At 41.6% G+C, this 24,475-nt stretch overlaps 1 protein-coding gene across 4 annotated transcripts in view; it reads left to right on the plus strand.

Annotated features, from left to right (window-relative positions):
- The first annotated feature begins 926 nt into the window (after positions 1–926).
- The window catches only part of LOC139611019 (membrane-associated phosphatidylinositol transfer protein 2-like), a 55,561-nt gene continuing 32,012 nt past the window's right edge, over positions 927–24,475 (plus strand). For 3 of the 4 annotated variants that reach the window (XM_071465238.1, XM_071465241.1, XM_071465240.1), the window contains exons 1-3: positions 927–1,924; positions 7,512–7,549; positions 19,890–20,116. In XM_071465238.1, coding sequence (XP_071321339.1) covers positions 20,039–20,116 — 78 coding nt within the window. In that variant the 5' untranslated portion in view covers positions 927–1,924; positions 7,512–7,549; positions 19,890–20,038. Of the gene's footprint in view, positions 1,925–7,511; positions 7,550–12,087; positions 12,473–19,889; positions 20,117–24,475 lie in introns of those variants that run through there. The other variant, XM_071465239.1, reaches the window with a different exon arrangement.

The following is a 24,475-nucleotide window of genomic DNA, read 5'->3' on the forward strand; positions in this document are numbered from 1 at the left end:
CCTTTTTTTTTTCTTCGTTTACGTTCCATTACTGCTCGTCACTTTTTGCTACGTATTTTAAATTTGCTACAGGACTGGACCTTCCAGACTAGAGCCACTTGTAAAATCCAAACCAGCACAGTTTTTCAGCACACACACATTTTCACACAGTGTCAGATCCTCGGTCGGTTGTTTCTCCTCGCGCGACGCTTGATTTTCTTGCACTGTTTCCTTTTGCTGCGCAGTTTTCCTACAACAACATGGACTTCACTGGAAATATGATATTGTTGTTGCACAATAAATGAAGCTTTTTTATAACTAGAAGTGTTGTTTCTTTTATTCCTCTTTATGACAGACTAGTTCCTGAGCCTGTTGTTGAACACAGCAGTGAGTCTGAGACAAAACACATGACACATTCTCAAAAATTTAAATAGAAACACAGTTTGTATATTAAACTATTAAGTTCCCACAACAGGTCTGTTTTGAATTGCACATAAATACTTGTGATTTTATGTGATTAAAAGTTGTACTGTACAAAAAACAAACGTTGCAGGTCATGCACATCCAAAAATCCAGGACCCACACTGCACTGACAGCTCCCAGCTAATTTCATTTAACACAGCTGTGAAAACTGTTTCCTCTGGTGATTTATGTGACCCCTGCTTTATGTTTGAGTGAATTTTTAATGCGCTTCATTTAATATGTTCTCGTACAATCTGGTATTTTACCACTTGCTGTTGAAACTGTCTGAATATGAAACATTTGTTCGATTTTTTTTTTTGTCGTTTTTTTTTCCTGGGAGCTACACAACACAGAGGTAAAAACATGTTGATTTTGTAAATATGATGGTTCACACATGAATCATTTACCTCAGTTTCCTGGAGAAACCTGGAGGAACCTTTATCAGGATAAACTGTGCAGCTGTTCTTCTCTGTGGACACAGTGTTGTCTCTTGTTTTAAGTCTGTTTTTACTCATTTTGCATCTCATTGTGGTTTTGAGTCCTTTTAGTAATTTAAAGTCTGTTTTCATCCATTTTGTGTAGATGTTGATGTTGTAAGTCTCTAATTTTGTCTTTTTATGATTGTTTTGTGTGTTTGTGGTCAATTTGCATGACTTTGGTTGCTTAAAGTCTCTTTTTACTCATTTTACTTTGTGTTTATTTTATGTCTGTAGTTTTAAGTCTCTTTTTCTTAACTTATTTTTCATCTCTTTGCAGTTGTTGTGTGTCTGTGTAGTCGTTGTGTCTTTTTGTGGTTGTGTAATATGTCTTAAATGGTTTCTGTGGTTGTTTCAGGTCCAGTTTTAGTCATTTTGCCTGTTTGTTGTAGTGATGTGACAGGTCTGGTTCAGGTCTCTGTGCTCTCAGGTCTGGTCCAGAAACCTCCAGGCCTCTCTGCAGGATTTTAACTTTTAATATTTCTCCACCCTGGTGTTGTTACTGGATTCTGCCCCCTCCCCTCCCCTCCTCTCTGATTAAAGTCATCTTTCAGGAGGAATTTCATGATGACATCTTTGAACCCCTGCAGGCGGCTGTGCACCGCGGGGGGGCGCCTTTCTCCTGTGCAGTCCCGCAGAGGGGTGTCCTCCTGCCCGCTCTGATGTAACTGCTAACCTGGGTGCATCATCACCAGCCACCGGGGACAGTGAAGCTAAAACCCCGGGACAGGACAGGACATCCGTGCGTCGGGCGATGGAGGCGCAGCGGTGACATCCGTCCGCAGCGGCGGCACCGACAGGCGGACACACACCGGGGAATGAACGCTGCGTGTGGGGGTGGGGGGGGGACAAGAGGACGGACAGCGCTCACCCACCGCCGCCACTAACGCTGTCACCTCGGCTGTGAAAATACACCTCTCCCCGCCAGCGATGCTGCTCGGAGGCTTCCTGTCTGCGCCGCAGGGATCCAGCTGAAGAACCGGGGCTGCGGAGCCTCTCCGCCGCAGGTGAGTCTCCGGTGATGGCCGCTGCGGGCCCGACCTGAGGACACGGTGTCACCGCTGATTAACACCCGGACCTCTCATCAGACAAGTTGACACGATGCAGGTGTTGATTATTACATCTCTGGCAGCTTTTGAATGGGGAGGGATGGGGGGGCAGTCGTCAGGAGGCGTCCATCATTTACCAGAACAAACCAGCTGATCTGAGTCCACTGTTTACATCTGATTCTCACCCACAGCAGCTCTCCCACAGTGGTGTTGTGTATGAAATGTCAGCTTGATTGTGTCTTTTCTCTCATTTAAAAAAACATGAGACCTCAGCTCTGCACAGAACACACCCAGGATCTGTGCCTGGGCGGTGGGAGGCTGTTGGTGAGTCCCAGGGCAGATTTGTTTGCTGCTGGGCCCTTAATGAGTTACACAATCCCGCCTCTGTGCACCTGGTTGTCATGCACAGTGCACACAGCAGACTATGCATCAAAGTTTGATTTAAAAAAGCCTAATTAGAGAATATGAGCTATGTGAAAACAGTATGAACAGATGATTAAAGGTCCCTTGTGAAGTTTTTTTGTAAACGGACTGAAGTCATGTTTCCCACCAAAATTCATTGTATGTGTCCTTTGAGCCTAAAAACCAGGGTGAGTGTGTTTCCCTCCTCTTAGAAGATGATTTTCGAAATGTTTTAACTTGTGCAGTGTTTACATTTATGCTTGCCAGCTTGCAGCCTTATTCTTCCTTGCTGTTGTGGGTGCGTTGCTCCGTTTCTTGGTGTGTAACCACCACCTCATTGATTAGCAAAAAGATGAATTTCCTGCCAGCTGATTAATCTCTTGGGTTCATTGACCTTTTTTCTGAAATGATCCCTTATTTTTGGCTACCATCTGTAAAGCGCTATATAAATACATTTTCTTTGTTTACTTCCTTATATAGGCTACCACATAAAGCCGCACCTGTCCTTGGCACTAATGTCCTGTACATCCTGCTAACAATGCAGACACCTACAGAGCTGCAGCTATTATTAGCCAGTGAAGGCAAAAACACTGAAGAAGCTGTTGAACGTCTGATCCTCACCTCGCCTTTAATTAGACGGAAGCTGCAGTGGAGCCAGAACTTTCTAGGAAGCTCACTTGAAACCTGGGAGGCATTTAAGAGCCTGACTGTGACTTCAGTGCTTCAGATATAAAGTATTACCACATGGTTTCTGTGCAGTAGAGAGATCGCATTACTGTTAATATTGGATTTTATTTTGATAGAACTGCAGCGGTGGTGCATTTGCAGCCAGTCAGCCAGCAGTTCGTTGATATGTTTGTTGTTCTTTTCACCAAGTGGGAGAATTACAAGTGGGCTGAAATGTTTTTCACACTGGACTGGGCGTAATTGCAGTTTAAATGGCATAAGGCTGATGGGAAGGCCATTCGTTGTGCAGATATTCCGTCATAAACCAAAGTTAATGGATCCTCAGAGTTATTACGAACGGCTGAAACACATTTTATAGCAATCCGACAAATAGTTCTGGAAATATTTAACCCAAAAGCCCAAATGTCAACCTCATGGTGCGGCTCATGAAAACATCAGGGTCATTAGGGTTCATCCTCGGGGGACCATGAATGTCCAGGGGTTGCAGAGATGTTTCAGTCTGGTTGGATGGTTATTTTGGTTACTTCACTACCTCCAGCACCAGATGCATGATGCAGCTTCCTTATCACCACATCCATCTGATCCATCCCATAATGCACGGCTCCTATTTCCTCCTATTTCGTGTTCATTGTGCATGATTTTAATGTGTGTGGTGGGGAGTGAAAGAAGACGGAGCCTGACAGGATCTGATTATCGGGCCAAAATGATTAGGTTTGCTTTAATGAATGCTGTTAGGAAGTAGCCACCGCAGAAAGAATGAGTCATAGTATTGATTGCCGCCCCCTCCTTCTCCTTCACTTGCTCCCTCTCTCCACCCCCCCATCTCCCCCCTCTCTGTCTTGTCTATCCATCCATCCTTCCCTCTCTTTTCTTTTATCTCACCCTTCAAAGTTCATAATTTTCTCTCATCTTTTTCTACTCACTTTGCCTTTTTTTCTCACGGGACATGCCAGCCCCCCCCCTTCTCAGAGAAAAGACAGACAGGACTGGAGGAAAGGTGGCACGCAGCCGGGCCGAGCGTTGCATACCAATAACGGTGTGACTCGTTCAGTGCAACAGTTTGCATGGGAGAGGAAGGAGGAGGAGGAGGAGGATGATGGGTGGTGGGGGTCTTGTCACGAGATGCCACGTCACCGCAGTGTGTGAAATCTATTTTTAGCAGCATAAACAGAGGGATTCCAGCCCACTGATCATGGCTTCACAGTCAGGACTGTGTGGTGGGAGGCTGCAGGAGATGTGAATGAACGACGTTTGCATTAAGCCCCGTCTGTCTGTCTCCCCTGCCCCTGCCCTCCCCTCCCCCTCCCACCACCTCCGCCTGTCAGGGCGAAGCACTGCGCTGCAAATAGAACATCGAGCTCACAGTCTGTCTGTCGCTTCCTGCTCCTCAGTCTGCCTCACGTGCACGCACATATGCACCATGTTGAATAGGATGCACAGCAGTAATTATCATACAGATAAGCACTGTTACATACAAACACATGTGATGTATACAAGGTTTAAGCTTTTAAATCTAGATTAAAACAGACAAACAAATGAGCTGATACAACAGAATCAGCTGAAAATCAACAGAAACAATGTAACTGTGAACATAAGTTTAATTTTGAATATATTGAAAATATCTTTATAGCAGTGACAGATATTTTTCTTTTTTAAAGAAAATACAGTTTATAGAACTCAAAATACCATCAAAGAAGAAATTGGTTTTGATACTTAAAAGCATTTTCTTGATAATATTTCTTTACTTTTACTTAGCTGCAGTCTTGAATGCAGGGTTTTTAACAGAATATTTGAAAGTGTTGTTTTAGGCAGAGGCTGTGGACACTTCCTCCATCACCGCTTCATGCAGAACAGGCTGTATTTAGACTCACATTGTCCGGCTGTACAGCGGACAGTCAGATGGTGCCCTTGCAAGAGTGCTTTAAATATAGATCCATAACTAAGTGACGTAGGTATAGGGGACGTGGGGGGTCATGTGAGACCAAGGTCGGGTTGGGGGGGGGGTTGTTTTGACAATCTAAAGCTGTCACATTTGGCCACGTTTGCAGTGCTACATTTGTGCACTTACTCTAATTAACAACCCCCAGGCTTTGTTCAGATGCAGCGAGGCATCGGCCCCTCATCAATTATTCAGATGCACGCACATATTCAGGGGTATGGATGAAGTAGAGCACCCTGCTTACTTGATACTTACAGCGTCACTGTTATTTAAGAGTAATGCATCTGTTTCCTCAGAGCCTGGACTGATTGTTGACACACTTTGTTCCTGCTTAGTCCAAAGTGTAACTTAATTACGGCTAAAATAACATTTGATTCTCTTAAAGCAGTTTGAGGATTGTTATCTTGAAAAATAATGCACTCTTATTTTGAAATAGATATCTTCCATCCAGCAGCTGTTGAGATATTTCAGTCTGGAGTAAAGTGATCATGGCTGAAATCTGTGTGATGATGTCGTGCGTTCTCCCTTTCAGCCGGACGTTATAAATGTGAGAAATCGAAAGATGGATCTTCAGTCTTAATCGATGCTAAATCTCTGTGACAAATGAAAGTGGGTGAAAGGACCTGGAGCTGCTGCAGTCGGGCTCCTGACAGCGTGCTCTGTGTCACCCACACTCCGCTGGCCGAGGTCGGCTGTATATTAGCCCGCCTCGGAGCCTGGACCCGGGCCAGGCGGTAATGGTATTGGGTTGAGGAGTGGAGCTTCCCCTGCTTTATCTCTGGCTCCTCGAAATCTCTCAGCTCAATTAACAACGGTGTCTCCCTCTGCTGTCGGACCATTCCTTTGTTTATATGTCATTAACAGCAACCCCTCCCCCCTCTGTTCTCCCGCCACCTCCAGTTGCTCACCGTTTTTGTTCCTGTGTGTTTATAAGTGACAAGGATGGATTACCAACCGAGCAAAGTGTGCAACTGCCCAGAAGCCCCAGGTTCATTTTGTTCTGTCCACATAATTTGATTAAGTATCTCCCATGTCTAAACCTTATAAATGGACGAATAACAGAAGATTTTAAAAGTTGAGTGTCTCATCCCAGTGAGGTTTTAAACTTCAGATCTATTTAGTGATGCCTGTTTGTGCTGTTCTCAGGAAAACAGATCTTGACCTTGATGAGATTTCCTGATTAAATAAAGGTTGTACTGTATATACACTGTGATATGTTCAAAGTTCATTATACAAAACAGGATTATACAAAACATTATACAAAACAAGATTGCACAGAAATGTGGTTGTAGCCTTGTCCTCACTACACACAACAACAATTTCTAAACAAATACTCACAATATTTTGATTTAGAATAAAACAAATGGCAATGAAATAGAACAAAGTAAATCAAAGAAGAGGTAGTGAAAGAAAAAATTCTATTTTAAAGATATGCATGTGTATATACACACAGAAATGTTTATGATGTATTTGATATCAGTGTAGTAAAAGTTTGATATGTAATGTTACGTTTACAGCTTGTTGTGCTGCCTTCAAGGAACCAAAAAAATGTGGGAACCCCCTATAAATCATTGATTGATGACGTGTTCAAGAAAAAAATGTATTGTATGTAATATGTATTGTATGTATAAGTATTTTTAAAGTATAACATTTTGTTGATGTTATTTTAAATCAGTCTGAGCTTAAAGAGCAAAGTTAGGTCTGTTTCAAATATCGGGCCTGAAATGAGCAAATTAAATGAGTGAATTTCTGCTTCCTCGTTCCTCCAGCGGCTCTTTTTAAAGTGCACCGAACGCCTTAATGGCTGCACAGAGTGACTGCAGGGCCCAGATGAACAGCGTGAGTGGTGATTAGCTGCCCCCCCCCCCCAGACACTGATGCATCGCCGTCATTTACCAGAACGCAGGAAAAGCAGAGCAATTTGAGAAGCATCACAACTAACCCCTGCTGGCAACCCCCACCACCGTCACGCTGCTCCCTGCACCCGCCTCACTCCCCCCCCACCTCCACCTCCCACCTCCCCTCCACCGCCACCCTGAGCTAAAAATAGCCCGTCCTCTCTCATCACCCAGCCATCACGTCAGGGCAGTTCACTCTCATTTGCTGCCCACGTCTCTTAATATGTTGTGATGTTGTGACGGTGTCACATGACCACACTGGCAGTGGATGAGTGTGTTTGGCGTCCATTAAGGAAAGAAGCCTCCCAGCTATGAGGTGTTGCTCTCCTCATATTTTACTCTTTTCTCTTCTTGCCCTTTTATGTTTCTCTTGCTCGAATGAGGAAGGAAACTGTTTTGAAATGTGACTTCTGCTCTGAGCTCCATGTGGTATTTGTGGAACATGAGTGTGACATTTCTGACAACACACACTTTCACAGAGCGGTGTGTGTGTGTGTGTGTGTGTGTGTGTGTGTGTGTGTGTGTGTGTGTGTGTGAAAGCTCTCATGCTCTGAATCCATGTTTCATTAGCAGGACATCAGCTGCTCAGAGTCTCATCACAGCTGTGTCTCATTCACAGGAAGGAGGGTGGAGACCACCGCTGGAGATGGGCTGCAGGTCAGTGACAACAACACCTCGTATCTGTGGCTCTGAAAACTGTTTGAGAACCATTTCCTGTACGCTGAACAGTGGTGGAAGAAGTATTCAGATCTTTTACCAACACCACAACGCAAGAATTCTCAATACAAGTAAAAGTCCTGCATGAGAAACCCTACTTAAAGGTAAAATTTCAAAGTAAAAGTACTTGTTCTGCAGTGAAATGTAAAATACTGATGCACTGATGCTTCAGCAGGATTTTGCTGTTGTAGCTGCAGGTGGAGCTGCTTTAACTACTTTACATACAGTTAGATAGTTTAGTCCAGTGGTTCTCAATCTAGGGGTCGGGCCCCTCCGAAAGGTCACAAGTTAAATATGAAAGGTTGTGAGATGATTCATTTATTTCAAAATTTTTAATTAAGGGAAAATCGTATTGAGATGAACCAGATATTAACACAAAAGAAACAGGAAACAAATAATAATAATAATGATAATTTAATGCATAATTATCTCTCAATCAAAATAATAACAAAAGGCAGAGTTTGGTGACGTTGTGAAATAACATGGGAGTTGTTGTCTTCACCACCAGGAGCTGGATTATCCACAGAGGACTCCTCCTCTCCACAACAAACAGACCAGCTGATTAGAACCAGTAAAAACACTGAATAAAGCAGCTTTAAATGTTAAAACCCAGTGTTTCCCTGACACTGTTCAGTGGAGACAGGGCGTCAGGGCTGGGAGCTCAGGCTGCCTGATATTTGCTCAGCTTGTTTCTCTGATGACTGAAGATCCAGACGTCCAACGACTAAAATCTGCACAAAACTAACAAGAAATAAATGAACACTACCAGAACAAATAAAATTTAATCAGAGCCTTTCTATAAACTAAAGAAGTGAATTTGAGGTAGGACTATATCATGATAGTCAAACTGTTCCAGTCTAATACTGATTTAATTTCAGATTAATGATGTAAGAGAACAAAGTTCTGATCCACAAATCTGTATCATGTTCTGGACTTTTCTCTAATCTTTGGGGCTTTTTAGTGAAATATTGGATAATTTGACTTCATTGGCCCCAAACAGTTAAACAAATAAAACAAATGAGAAGTTTAGAGGGAAGAAGTCTCTTTGGTGGAGCCAATAATGTCTGAAACACAAGGAGCCAAAAGATTTTTCTATAAAGGTAGAAAGTTGGGAGCCACTGGTTTGATCTTTAGCAATGTGTTGTGTGTATTTTATAAATGTGTCACATTATATTTTACTGCTGAATGAGTACTTAGATTTTTAAGTACATTTTGTGCATAATACTTCCTCTAGTACTAGATCAGAGTACTTCTTCAACCACTGGTAAAAAAAAAAACATAAAAATGAAGTTCCTCAAAATCATAGTAGCTGCAGTGTCACCACTGCAGCTAAAAGGATGTTGAAGTGTGTAACCTCACTATCTGGTGAAACTCAGCTCAGGTGAAATATTAACACCATAATCCAGTGGGTGTTTAACCAAACACATCCTGCAGCAGCCAGTGTGACGTCCTGACGAATACCGTCAGTGAGGCGACAGGAACCTGAGAGCCAGGCCCCTGTGTGACATGTTGATATGTGCAGGATGAGTAACAGGAGCGTCTGGTGAGGAAAGACGTGTTTGACAAGATCAAAAATTAACAGCCGTAATAGCAGCAGATGTTCATGTGTAGCAGGACTGTGGTGTTTAGAGAGCAGGGGTTGATTCTGTTAGCGTGTGCTCTGCTGATGCTCAGATAAAGTGTGTGTGTGTGTGTGTGTGTGTGTGTGTGTGTGTGTGCGCGTGCGCGCTGGGCGGAGTACCCATCAACAAGTCATTTCATTCAGAGGATGTACATCCCTGTAGCTCGCAGATAAAACCAGAGGCTGAGAGCGAGGAGAGCGATGAAGCGCAGGGCTGCTGCTGCTGCTGCTGCTGCTGCTGCTGCTGCTGCTGCTGCTGCACGAATCCCACAGCTCATTCTCATTCTCAGCCTCACTCCCCGCTCGTCGCCACGGCACCAGATTTAATCTCGGTGTAGGTTTGCCTTTCGTGATCTCTTGTAGTAAACGACGTCAGGTTCATCCTCGGAGCCAAAAGGCCTCACAAACTCTCATTTCTCGTGCCGCCTGAAATGTCCTCAAAGAAGAAACAGCAGCTTCACAATCCCCTGCAGAACACGTCTGTCTGCAGGTCGGATATTTTTAAACCTCGAACCCACAGAGACGCGTCGGCTGGATGCAATTAAAGAGACGTTTATAAAGCGTAGACATGTGAGTCATAGAGTTTGTCCTACGCTCGCAGTGCTCACTCAGTGCACATCAGGTCTCATTCACACAAACAGCTCTGGCTTGTGCCTCGCATGTGTCACCATTACGTTTGAGTCACAACCACACGTCTGGATTTCTGAGAAATAAACACCCAGAAGTCTTTGCTGTTGTTGGACAGAGCTGAAAGCTGTTCTGAGGGTTTTTCTAGAATCCTTAAAGGAATAGATCGACATTTTGGGAAATACACTTATTTGCTTTCTTGCATAAAGATAGATACAATATCTTATATCTGTCCATTCATTATGAGCCAGGAGGCAGTTAGCTTAGCTTAGCATAAAGACTGGAAACAAGTGGAGCAGTTAGCCAAAGGTAAGAAAGACACCTACCAGCACCTCTAAAGCTCACTACAGAAAAACTATAAAAATACAACCATGCCAACAAAATGATGTTTATATGCAACCAATTTGTGAGTCAGTGATTATTTTTTTTTATCACAATGTGATTTCTTAATATATAAACATAATTTCTAGGGCACAGAGCTACAACATCCTCTTTCACTCTCAAATTGCAGCTAAAATTGCGAATCATACAATCCACCTCCATGTAAAGCTAAAGCCTGGTGTCATTTCTTTTCATCAGTTAAATGGGTCAAAATGAATGAAAGAGATATGTTACATGTTCTCATGTCACAGCAGCTGCAGGTAGATAGAAATGACAGAAGTCATTGTTCTTTTTGTAAAACACAGGCAAAATATTAACACATTTCTGCAAAAATGTAAAATATTAGAAAGTAACATCGTTATATTCGGATTCTTACAAACTGAGCAAGGAGATAAACGTCTGAGGAGAGCTTTGTTTGTATGAGGCAAAAGAGGCTTCAATTTCTAAATGTTAAAAATATTTTATTGTGCAATTGACAGAGTATTTTTTCTTTCATTCAGATGGTTGGAAGAGTTTTTAACAACTATGAAACTGAAAACTGTTCAGAACAGAGGCAAAGACTGATGGGAATTCATTTTTGTGTGACTCTGTGACTCGAGTTTAAAGGGAACAGATTTGAGGCACAACCCTGGATGATCATCGTGGCTGATCATGATATCTGGTCATATTAACATTAAAGTTTGACTCATTTTTCATTGCGCTTAAATTTTGCTTCTTGAATCGCTGTATTGACAGAAATCTGCTGCTCATGTGTAAATGCAGATTGACTCCACAGTTTTCCTCATTGATTTGTTAGTCAAAAGGAAAGACGTGTGTCCACACCTCTCGGCTGGCTCATTCAAATACTGTGGACAATGCAGGAAAGGCAGGACGGCCACGACACCCTGCGAACACATGAATAATCATCAGAGCAGGTGATCTGCCTCCGGGAGCTCAGATAAAGAGGGATTCATGCTCACGCTCTGCACGGCTCTACTACACGTCTGCAGTATCACATTTAAAAATAACCACATTTCAAGCGAGGCGTTAATCATTCATGTCAACAGATGGTTTGAATGTTGAACGTGCAGAATGTGAGTCTTAACTTTATGCCCATTTGTTGGACACTTGAACCAGCAAAAATGACATTTATAACTATTCCTAGTCTCTGCTTTTACACATCCAAGTGGAGGAATTGATCAGTCGATTGACGCAAGATGAATCACCAGCTATTGAGACCGTTGACTAATCGTTTAAGTGATTTTTTAAAGCAGAAATGACAAAATTTCTCTGGTTCCAGCATGAATGTCTTTGGTTTTCTCTGTTGTTTGGTAAAGACCAATCAAGAAACAAAGGGCAGATTAATCAACACTGACAATAACTACTAGTCTCAGTACTGGTTGAATGTCCAGAATGAGTCTCAGATGTTCGATTTAAAGTTAATATATGTTAATATTTGTGGGTTTTGGACTGTTTGAAACTTGTGTGTTTTTTCTGGTGCTTTACAGACCATGATGCTCATTTGTTGCATACAAATAAATAATGATAAAGAAATAAATATATTAACAGTAAAAGTAAAATTCCAAATAAATAATAAGTTAAAGGAAAATAAATCATAAATAATCATAAAACAGGTGGAGAGCTGATTCTGGATCAGTGTTGGAGAGTGATGAAAAGGCAATCAGTCTGGTGGGCTGCACCAACGACTGCATCACAACAAACCCCACCAATCACACGTCAGCCTCATGCGTCTCCCTGGTAACAGAGCTTCCTCAGTTCTGGGGAGGTGGAGGCAGCAAGGGGGGTGGGGTGGGGTGGGGTGAGGTGGGGGCAAGGGAAAACAGAAGAGAAGAGAGGTGGATGTGGGAAGAGGAGGAGGAGAGAGAGAGAGAGAAAGAGAGAGCAAATCGATACCTTCTCTTATTTCACAGTGAGGATTTAAAAAGAGAGGCTCCCTTCCCAGTCGGAGGGGAGGGGGGTCGAGCCGCTGTGGATGGGCTGGCCGCAGACGGCAGAGGAAGGAGCAGAGAGCAGGGATGGGGTGGAAGGATGCCTGGGTTGGGAGTCTCTGTGGGACCAGGATCTGCAACGGCCCCTAAGCCTCTGCTCAGTGGATCGGTTGGGTGGCTGTGTTCAGGTGGCAAACATCTGCTTTCTTTCAGTTGCACCGTCTTCAAGTCACAGGGTCGGAAACATTCAGAGCGGTCTCCTCTTCCAGTCTCCTCCCTCTCAACTGCACTGTCATGAACACACAGGTAAATGAGATGATGGCAACATGGACGCCTGCCTGTTGGACTGTGGCACACACACGAGTCCAGACTGAGATGGATACAGAGAGGCAGGAAGACACATTAGGTGGAGGAGCTGCAGGTGGCTTCTGCTAGAGATGTGTAATTTTCTGCATGGAAGTTATGAATGTGACAAGCAGTGTGTGGGATTTATTCATCAGGCTCAGTGTGAGCGCTCTGGTGATGAAATGTTGTTGCAGCAAGGCTTCTGGCTTCTGTGCAACACATGTTTAATGGTCATGTTGGGTGGTTGCGATGTGCTGCAGGTTCAGTGCGTTTCTGAGCAGCGTGTGCTGATGGGAGGAAGCTGTGAAAATCAATCAATCAAGGAGGCAATACTGCACAGAAAATACATTATATAACATTTAGATGTGGTTATCTTTTCTTGTTGTTGTGTTGTTTAGCCACAACTGCTGATGATCACTGTAACATGTTTGAATTTTCATTGTTGATCTTCCAGCTAATTTGAATGAGAATTGAAGTACGCAACAAGAGAGCACAGTACAGTACTTGACTCTTGGGGGATTTCATGCAACCTGGAAAAACTACTCATCACTGCCTGCGTGCACGGCAGACGTTATCTAATTCAGTGGGTACGCTGGCCTGTTTCTTCAGATGTGAATAATGCTGTGGTGTGTTTTAAATCCATGTGTGTTGTGATTATCAAAAGCAGAGAAATCTCGTCAGGGGATCTTGTTAGCGCAGCACGACTCATGTAGCTCCTCTAACCGCTGAAGAATCGACTCAGATTCATCCTGGTGCATCAAACTGTGATGTGCAACAAAGGCACTATGCATTGGCTCCTTGCTCTTAAATTTGCTGGTGCATGTCAGATTAAAATATATTCTAAAGAATGTGTAGTAGGTTTGATTTTCATGAATTAAACATGGATTTACAAAAGCTCACATATAGACAGGTTTCAGTGACGTCACTGTGAGAGAAGAAAACAAACCAAAATGACAGAACTTATGAGGAGATCAACAAGAGGAGTTCTCTTTGTGCCTTAAATTGTGCAAATCGCCAAGTAACAGGTGGAAAATGTTTAACATCTCTAAAAAACAAACAAAAAAAAACGTGGTGATCGCATAAAATCACAATGCTGCAGATTCTTTTCATGATCCTCTACAGCAAATTTTTTGTAAGCTAAATAAGGTTAGGCTACTTTCCTCCATGCTAACATTACTTTACGAATACTAATGTTACTTTTTTAATGCTAACATTAGTTTTTAAAGCTAACATTACCTTTTTTATAGGCTAAATAAGGTTGCTTTTCTTCATGCTAACATTACTTTTTAATGCTAACATGTTTTTAATGCTTATGTTACTTTTTTCTTGCCAACATTAGTTTTCTTAATGCTCTTGTGTACGGAGGGCTTCAGTACTTTTAACCTGTGCTGCCTGTTGATGGTCTGGGATACAGACACAGGTAATCACTCTTAAACACACTAATGTTGTGGATTCTTGGTTAGCGTTGCTACTACTAGCTGCCATTTCTCTCTGGAACTCCAAGCTGGCTGATGTTGTTGTGTTTAGTACATTAATTTTGTGCTACATACAAATTTACCTCCAAGTCTCTATCAAGTTAGCTCTAAGTAATTTTACTGATTCCTTTTTTTCTAAATGATGAACATGTGGCAACATGTTTTCTACCGCTAGCCACTGAGGCTTAACCTCAGTTGTGTACAAAGGTGGAAACCGTCAGTATAGTTGCATTAAGATAACACTTGACATGTAATGAGTATCGATGTGCTACAGCTGTAGCAACAGAATCAACATGACTTCTTGTATGTAAAAGGTGTCACTCCTATGTGACTCATACGTTTACATTTTAGTGCCTTTCAAATGCACAGACAGTCAGCTGGTTAACGTAATGTAGCATTTAGCAGCTAAAGAGCCAGATGTTTCCCTCATAGGTTGGTGGAGACCAAAAACAGAGCTAAAAGGGAGCGAATGTTGCTCCTAAACTGCTGGATGTGTAAACAATTTTGCAAAATCAAATTAAATATGTCAGTGATGTGTTTACAGCTTGTGTCTGCTGCCCCCAAGTGGCCAAAAAACCTGATTTGACTCAGTCCTAGTGTTTTGATAGAGTAATAACTTTTGCATCAGGGCAGAACAGATCTTATTTTCATTTTTTTTTAGAGCTGTGGTGGCTGCAGAAAAGCCTGCAAAGAGCAGGCAGGTGTATAAATATCCAGCTCCAGAGGTAAGTGGTTTCAGCTCTTGACATTCAGGCTGACACATTCACTGTCCGTCTCCGTTGTTGGATGGTTCACCCACAGGGTTTGAGCTTAATTTGAATGGGTGGACGGTATACTGGGGTGTGTTTTTCAGGGGTTTGGTTGAGCCGGACGTTGGCCCCTGGGAACAAGCTGCTGGCAGACGGTGCCATGTTTAATGGACCGAAGCTGCTTTCCTCTGCGTCGGTTGCCTTGGTGGCAAATTTGGTGCAATTTAGCTGTAGGCTTTTTCATTCTGCCATCACACAGCACTTTGATAGAGGACAGCTGGCAGCCAGTCACCTCTTAGTGCTGCAGATGAGACATTTACTTTGTCTGTGGTGGCGGTGCGGAGATTGACTATAATTTTTGGCTGTGAGTTCAAATAGGAAGCTTTCAAATTTAACCAGGAAACTGTGGCATTATTTGAAATGTCCCAACAGCTGCATGAAAACAATCTTCTGTTGGATTTTGTCGGTGATTGCGAAAATGTTTTCACACCATCTCTGCAATTTGAGGCGCACAGCAGTGCTGGGAGTTGTCAGTTTCTTTAAAAGCCAGTCTTCCTTTATGTTTGGTTTCATGTTTTATTGCTAATGCCACAATACGAGGTGCAACTTCATCAGTTAAATGGATTAGAGAGGATAGAGGCAAACAGAGAAGGCAGAAAGCTAATTTCCTACGTGCTGTGGTTTGTTAGCTCTGTGTGAAATTGGCCATAAGCCCAAGGGATCTTTGTTTAGGCCTGAACTCAGCAGTGGACATTCCCAAAGTAATTAGAGGGAGCAGAGCCAGTCGTGGCCCTGAGAGAGAGAGAGCTATTGAAGGATGCAGAAAAGCATTACATCACATCTTCATAAAGTACTCCCTGTTATTCTGAGAAATTTAATTGAAGTCTGTGGTCATCTGCCAAGTCAGAGTCCAGGATTCAAATGTTCTAGTTTCAGGGCTAAGTGCTCAACTTGTTATTGAGGAAAACTTGTGGTTTACTTCAAATGGTTCCACTGGACTAAAGGAATAAATACATACTGGGATACACATACATTTATTTTATATAAACAATGGATAACATCAAAAAATGACTTCATAGTGTAAGGCCAACTATCATTATGCTATTTTGCTCTGTTAGTAACAGCTGTTCTATATTTAGTGTTTTTGATTAGCCCTCGTTTTCTGTTTTCAACAGACAAAAAAGACAAAATTGCAGAGGTTTGACAAAATAGAGCTGGTGGTGGATGTTAAACGTCTTTAATGCTGATTTGATTGGTCAATTGAAGGAAAATTAACTAAATAAACCACATATAAATTATTTTGATAATTCATTAACTGTAATTTATGCAGCAAAGTTGCAGTAACTTTGCTGAATCCACCTTTTACAATGTACAGATTTTTTTCCTGCCTTTCTTTGTTGTGTATAATTGTGAATTGAATATATTTGAGTTTCAGGATATCTGCAGCTTTTGAGAAGTCTTGATTTAGGTTTCCTCAATAAAGTGTTAGAAGGTGTTAAATTTCATTTAATAAAGTCGTAGAGAGTTTTCCAGCCTGTAGGCAGTAATGTTAATTATAAAAGGATTTTGTATCTGATTTTAGCAACTGGCAGAAACATTTCCAGAGCTTTTGTTCCAGACTTCTGATCTTAACTTAATTATTTTTTAATTGGTTAATCCATCTACCTATTCATCCATTTTCTGCTGCTTATCTAGGTTCAGGTTTTGTTTAATGAAGAATTAATTAGGAATTTGCCAAGAAGTAATGACAAAAATGAGAAATGCATGTAGATAAATTGACATTTATTTCACATAGCACTTGGTAAATAGTTCTAGGTCTTATCATCCCTACAGTTTTTTTATTGATAACTTTCATATTTTGAGTGATATGACTGTGTTATTGAATAGCGTTCTCTGTGGTATTATAAAGGTCTTAAATTAAACTTGGTGAACCTTGCAGAAACCCTGGAGTCCAAGACTCATCCTTGCTTTTTGGACACAGCAAAGAATTTGAAGAACTGCCCTCTGGCAACTTGTGATGGACTTTTTTTTTGTATTTTGTAAAGTTTAATAGCTTAAGTTTGCATAAACAGTATTTTTGGCCACTTGGGGGCCACACTGAAATGTAGACATTCAGACGATACGTTTGTTTCCACCTCATGAATCTAAGTCCAGTATCACTCTCTGTGAGCTCTGTTTTTGGTTTCCACCAACTCCTGAGAGAAACATCTGTCTCTTCAGCTGCTAAATGCTCCACTGTCTTCACTAACTATCTGCTGTGAGGTTTTTAGAGCTTCCTTTACACGATAATATTCCCTGCTGTGTCTGGAAATGACACTGAAAACCAGAAAATTACCAAAACAGTGAAGTTGCAGAGCAGAAAGCCAAAAATGCTGAGTGGAGCTGCAGAGTCGTGTAATAATCCTGACCTCTCACACAGTCATGTGATCCATCGTTAATATGTGAGAATATTTATTATAGCAGCATTATAGCAATGATAATGTGCAGTCCTAAACTGTTTAACCTCCCAAAACACACAGTTAAGATACTTTTTCCCCTTTTTTGTATTTTAGATGGTTAAAATGTCACTAAAGTCTAGAGTCATGCTTCTTCATATCTTATTATGACGTAATTAGTTTTGTGATGGCTGTGAGCACACTCGCTGGGAGAAGTGAATGTAGTGATTGAGACCATGATGACTTGTGGGAAGTATCACTCAGTATTTCTAGAGAGACGCTTCTTGAAGGGGTGTCAGTCTTGCTTCAGCCAGTATCTAACAGCCATCAGTGTCACTGCACATTAAGGCACGTTTTAATTGGCTTCAGCCTCTGGCCATGGCGGTCTGCTACTTTACATTATAGAATATCAGAAAGCAGTGAAACATCTCCACCACATAGAGTCTGAGGTTCTTTTAACAATGACAGAAAACAGAGAGGTGTTGGTATTTTTGCTTGAAAATAACTTAAATGATAAATTGATTATTTAAATAGTTGCTGATTGACTTTCTGCCGATGGACTAATCAATCATTGGACTGATCGTTGTGTTCTCACCCTGCACCAGTCGTCCTCTTTGGCTTTTCAGCGAATGCAGGCTGCTGTTTTTGATGTGCTGACTCATCGCCCGCTTTGCTGACGGAGGCAAATGAAAAACAAAAAGCTCCATCTTCATGCATGACTCTGTCTACGTGTCAGTTTTCATCTGTCTGCGTCTCACATTTTGCTTCATGGGGATAACTGTCCTTCTATTTATGGCAGTTCCTCTGTAAGTCAAGGACTCGTTCCTCAAAGGATTCAGAGAGAAAAGTCATCATTTCTCTCTCTGTTCTTACTGTAGCAGAGCACAGCCTCTTCTTCTGCTTATCTGAGTTACTGGAGCATTTCTGTCTCTTGTTCATTCTCCTCGGACGTCTCTCACCAGCGAGGTGTTTCCTCCACAGAGCTGCTGCTCACTGGGTAGTTTTTGTCTTTGGCTCCAGGACTATATTTTAACAGCCAGTCTCCAACCTGAACAACCACACAGGTCGTTTTTTTGAACCCTCTGATACAAGCCATAGGAATGTCTTCTGAAATGGCGCCCGCTACAGCGGCAGGTGTACTGGACCTTTGTTGTCATGGTTACAATAATAAACATGGAGGACTGTTTCGAAAGTGGCTAACCTACCTTTGCCCCCAGGGTTATTATAACAACAGTCATGGCTTGGTTAGGTTTAGGAAAAGACGGCGATTTGGGTTAAAATAAGTACTTCCTCAATGGTAGGTCATCTTTGTTGTCATGGTTACGATAATAACGACCTGGTCAAACGGTCACAGATAATAGAAACATAAACTGCTCCTCTGTCTTCTCCTGACGTGTCACTTTATAAACTACGTCGCTGCACTTTTGCTTCTGTCATAATTACTAAGACCACTAGATGTCGCCTAGCAACAAAACGTAACTGTGGTTCATAGTAACCTGCTGCCCAGACGACCTATGGGCTCATTTTTTACAGGAAGGGATACGATGTTATTCAGTTCACATTAATACTGATGTGATAAACACGGCTGTAGTGAAGATGTTTTTAAAGACGACGTTAGAAACCTCGTGTTGTTTGCAGGAAGATCTTTCAGGCCGTCTTCAGTGCCACACTGTACGTCCTGACCTCTACGGTTCATCTGCTGCAGCAGCTTGACCAAACATGCATAACCTAATCATGCACAGATGGACAGACTGTGGGACACAACTGCACACACACGCACACACAGAGTCATGTCTTCATCACTTCAGAGGACGTTACATTGACTTACATTCATTTCCTGGAGACTTACTCCAACCTTAAGCATAACTACCACTTGCTTAAACCTAAACCAAACCTAAACTGAACCTTACTCTCACCTTAAAACATGCTTTCACCCTAATCTACACCATGGAGACTTTCTTTTTGACACACACACACCACTTTTCATTTGTCATCTCAGCCCCTCCTCTTCCTTCTCTCATGTTAAATCAGCATCAGATTTACAATCCGTCTTAATCTGTGTTAGATTAAGTAGCCATTGTCATGTGACCCCTGCCCCCCCCGTAGTCATCCATGCCTGCTTGTTAGTTTGTGACTCTTGTTTTACCAGCAGCACACTGACTCGCTCCTGTTTGGATAGATGGGTGGTGACGGGAGGGGACGATGTTGTCTTTGAGGACACAGTGGGTATCACAAGCAAAATCTACTCAAAATCTACTTTACTTTAGATAAAGTAAAAGCAATCGCTCTGCAAAATCGTATGTTTTGTATATAAAAGCTGAAGCTGTAAAGATGGCGTCAGATAAAAGAAAGTAGAATATCTGAAGTACCTCAGTACTGGACTTGAATAAAGGCACTTTCCACCACAACAGAGGAGCTTTGTTGGGTTTAAAGGCTACATTCACCACAACCAGGCTGAGTCTTCAGTGTGTAGACTGAGTTGGGATTTAGGTTGCTGGGGGATTTCTGGGATGTTGCTAGGTCAGTGGATTACCTTGTAATAGATCTGTAGGAGGGCTGGGTGGAGGTCACACACAGGATGTGTTGGCTTGTGTATGCAGAGGGGGGGTTTAATCCTTGAGACAAACATGGTGACTCCTCCTCTGGTTCGTCAGTAACGCTAGACGCTAAAATCTACGAATGCCACTAAAAGTCTGTTTTTCTTTTCCTTCTCTCTCAGGTGTGAATAACGATGACTCCCATCCTCGCCGCTTGAACATGCTGCTCGGGTAGCAGAGCCGACCGAGAGGAGCGTCTACCCTCTTACACTCCTTCCCCTCTGGACACACACACCCACACACACACAGTCGGCTCAATTCAAGCACAACCATGCTGATCAAGGAGTATCGTATCCCCATGCCGATGAGCGTGGAGGAGTACCGCATCGCTCAGCTCTACATGATCCAGGTGAGTGTGTGTTTTTATTTTCTCAGGACAGCTTCATTATGAAACATCACATCACATGGTTCCACTCAGAGAAGTCAATGGCACAGTGTGAACCAGACTCTATTAAAGATTAGGCGACAATTAAAGGAGCTATATGTAAGTTTTACTGTTGCTACACAGCTAATGTTAACATGAACTTTTTACTTCACAGTCTAAAAGAAACGTTCAACATCAAACTTAACCAACGTTAACTCCTTCCTCTATTACGTCTTTTCTTCTGCTGAAGCTAGCATGCTAACCAGCTAGCTCACTAAAACACACACATTTCACACTAAACTGAAAATAAAAATGAACTTCCCACCTTAAAGACTATAACTTTGGTCACTTAATAGAACAGAATCATTTTGAATAAAGGTATAACAACCGTCACAATATGAAGAATTGTCCAACTTCCAAATTCAAAACACAAAACTGAGACGTTTTATAATTTATTCCACCTAACAAACCAGGACTTATTTATAAAACCTGCAGAACAGTGGATCAGTGATTTACTGTTAAAAGAGGGAGATTATCATTTAAAACAATGTTAGCAATAACTGGTTATAATTCAAATTATTAACCCCAGACACTGACACTTTACTTTAACTCTCTATTTTTAGCAATTATCAGCAGAATATCAACATTTAATGAATAGTTATGAATGTATTTGTAAGCAGATATAAGGACATTATAAGTGTTTATTAATGTCAAGTCTTTATAATATCTGCTAAAAAGACATTTTATATCGTTACATTATTATTAATTCATTATCTGTTTATAGAGCAGCCTCCACTAATAGGAGTTAAAGTTACAAAAACATTAATTAACATTTGTTTACAACGACAATACAGTGTGTTATAAACCATTTATTAAATGTTTGAATAAATGCCAAAAAGAGAGGGAAACAGACTTTACCTCCTCGAACTAAATACAATAAAATGACAGGGAAAAGTGCCGAAAATTTGTGTGTTTAAATAATATAACTACAAATGAAAAATAGGTGTAGTGTAGTGTTGATTTTAACTGCAGGATAATTGATATTAAGATACTGGACAGAGCAACGTGTCTCCAGTTTGACAGCTCGGATCACTGACACTATTTTAATGATAAAACTTGCACTTGGTATTCATTTTTAATTATGTGTCATTTACTTACTGGGCTGCAGCTGTGTAAGTAATTGTTATCTGATGTTTTTCCACAGTCTCTCTTGTGTGCGTCATAAATTTACTGGTCATTTTGTTTTTTGCTGCTGACTTTATTTAATGTCAGTTAATTAGCAAGTATGGCAGATAATGATTTGATGAGAGAAGTCAGTGTGAGTCCGGTTCTTAATGAAGTGGAGGAGGCTGGAGTATTTTCTCTGCGCCGGGCGATGATCCAGGTCGTGTGTTAACATGAGTCTGGAGTTGAGGTGTGTGTGTGAAGGTGGGGGAGGTCAGGAGTTCAAGGTGTTACACCGTGTCACACTGCACCAGAACAGGACCGGGGAAGAACGTGGTTAACGGGTCACAGGGGCAGTGTTGTTCTGCAGACCAGATGGTGCTCCATCTGCCTGTGGATTGTGTTGCATTTAATAATTTTGCACAAACACACACACTAAAAGTTACATAGAAAAAAGAGATTTTGTTTATAACACATTTATACAATCACTGATTATTGTAAGAGCCGAACTGACTGAAAACGTAGAGGTGAGTTTGTTATTATGTGCAGATTATTACAATGTTGGAATATGAGAAACAGATTTCAGTTTTCCAGATGTTCCTGTTGAAGAAGAAGCTCAGGCTCCTCTCTGGAGCTCTAGTAACAACAGGTTGGTGAGCCAATCAGAAGAGAGGCTCTGAGCATCGTCTCTGATTGGCTGACTGTTTTCTGAGTGATTGAATAAAAATATGGCATTTTTCAGGTAAACATTCAGAGAAACCAAATCCTGCAAGGTTGCATGGTGGGTCCATGTGGGTGGAGCTTGGGGCGTGGCTGAGGGCAGTGACTGCTTTGTTGTGACATCACAAAGTTCCAGAAGTCCTGACGGCTGGTTTTAAGGCTCAGTTTCTGAATACAGGCTGTGTGCATTTCTCTGTGGACTGAGGCTTTGATACTTTCACAGTATTAATATAGAAACTAGACCTGCTTTATAATCAAAAGAGACATGGAGATACACCTTTATTATAATATGGGACCTGAGCTGCTTTATTTGAAAAGTGCCTTGAGATAACTTCTGTTGTGATTTGGTGCTTTTTAAATTTACTTTACTTGACTTGACTACAGTGCCTAAATTAGTGTGCTGTTTATAGTAGAATCAGCAAATACACACTTTTCCCAAAATCTTGAACTATTCCTTTTAACAGTGGAACAAGCTGACATTAAACTCAGCTTCTCTTTTTCTTCTCTTTCTTCTTCTCCTCTCATTTTAAATGGATAAAAATCCTAACAGACTTTGCACAGAACCACAAACTCGAGGTAAAAATGTTGTGTATAGTAAAATTAAGGGAAGTGTCATTTAGTTTCTCTTGAGGGTTCCTCGTGCTGATTCTTTTTGAAACCCCTCTGACATCATGTTGTGGTGGTTGTTTCTGTGTCTCCAGTTGGGTTAAGATGTAGGAGAAAAGAAACTAGATGACGACACAAAGGCGTCATTTCCCCCTCAATTTTTTGTTTCACTCTCTAAAATATCTCTAAGCATCGTCCGTTCAAGCTGCCTTCGTCATGTCCAAACACACAAACGAAGCTTTAAGAGCAGGAGGAGCGATTTGCAGGAGCCTCCCTCTCACTTCTGAAATGAAAACCTGCTCCCCTGGTCGAAAATCTTCCCAAAAAAATCCTCCTGAATATCAGCTTCATCAGCGTCCGCTGCCGGACCCCTCCTCCCTGCTCAGCGTCACAGCTGAGAGCCGGGTTGCCGTGGTAACCGGTGACATCAGCCGCAGCATGGCAGTTGCTGCCATCATTTGTTTGTGATATGGATGAGAGAGACTGAAGGAAAAGGGAGGGTCGGAAAAAGACAGAGAGTGGGAGGGCAGACATGATGGTTTAGTCTGCATCGCCATGACGACATGACAGTATATCGCTCTCAGAACAGGATACAGTTTAGGTCACACGCCTCACAATTACATGAACATGTTACAGTGCGTGAACTCTCTCGGCATCAACCTGATGATGTTCTGTATTTTTCTTACGTCCATCAGATCCAAAGAAAGTAGACCATGAACGTATTCTGAGTCTGTGTGAATCCTCTGAGACATAGAGCTCCAAAAAAATATTGAAAACACATCAGTGAGCCACACTGTTGCACTGACATCTTCCTTCATCACCATGAACACACACACACACACACAGCCCTGCTGCCTCAAATATTCACTAGAGCACCAAATGTGGATTAATCCGCCGCTGAAAATAGTCCCCAGCAAATCCACTCTCTCCTCCTGTTTGAGTAACGTTTGCCAAAAACTGCAGTGACCAGATGTTTTAGAGAATTATTTTGCCTTTTTAAAAAATTATAATATATAATTGTGACTTAAAAATTAGGTCTTCAGTTGGAACCGGTTGGCTTGGCACCACAGACAATCGGAGGAATAAGAATAAGAATTAATATTTCCAGCCTTATTCTTATTTTTTATTTCTTATTCTTCTTGAACCAAAAGTTCAAGGGACATCAAGATAAGAAGTGTGAAACTTCTGGTTGACTGTTTTCCTGGGGGGAATATGTGTAACCCAAACTTTATTATCACTCCAAGTGAATGTAGTGATTTTATTATAACTGTCACTGAATCCCAAAACATTACAACACAACCAGACGAGCATACGGCCTCAAAAATAGGGGCATAGGCATAGAGTTGAATCAACACCCAATTTTTATTTTGAATTTTCATCTTGAATTTTGCAATAGTTGCATTTTCTGTTATTGTGTTTTACATCTCTTCTTCTCATTATAATTGTTAGTTATAACTGAGGTTACAGTAGTGATACTATTTACAAATATGTGTGGACATTGTGAAACTGTATTTCAGTCAGATGAAGCTGTGCAAATCTGTGAACAGATCACCACACACATTTGAATGTGAGGAGTGTAACAAATGTTTGATGTTAAAATGAAGAGGCGAGGTATTATTTGTTTTTCCAGCTCTTGAAACTAAATACTCTGTTTTCACTCCTAATGAAAGGACATTTACATCCAGTTTTTCATGATAACATGATGGGAATGGTCTTAGCTTTGCAGATATTTGCTCATAAATAAAGTTTCTGACATGGACGATGGCAGTTTAAAGATTAATAGTTCACCAAATACAATTCAGTTCATCCTGAGGGGGGCAGTAATCCGTCCAATCCGTCCAATAGTTAATGGAT

The sequence above is a fragment of the Trachinotus anak genome, unplaced genomic scaffold (assembly GCF_046630095.1).
Source record: "Trachinotus anak isolate AG129_WGS33_773 ecotype Australia unplaced genomic scaffold, CSIRO_AGI_Tana_v1 ptg000028l, whole genome shotgun sequence".
Lineage (NCBI taxonomy): Eukaryota > Metazoa > Chordata > Actinopteri > Carangiformes > Carangidae > Trachinotus > Trachinotus anak.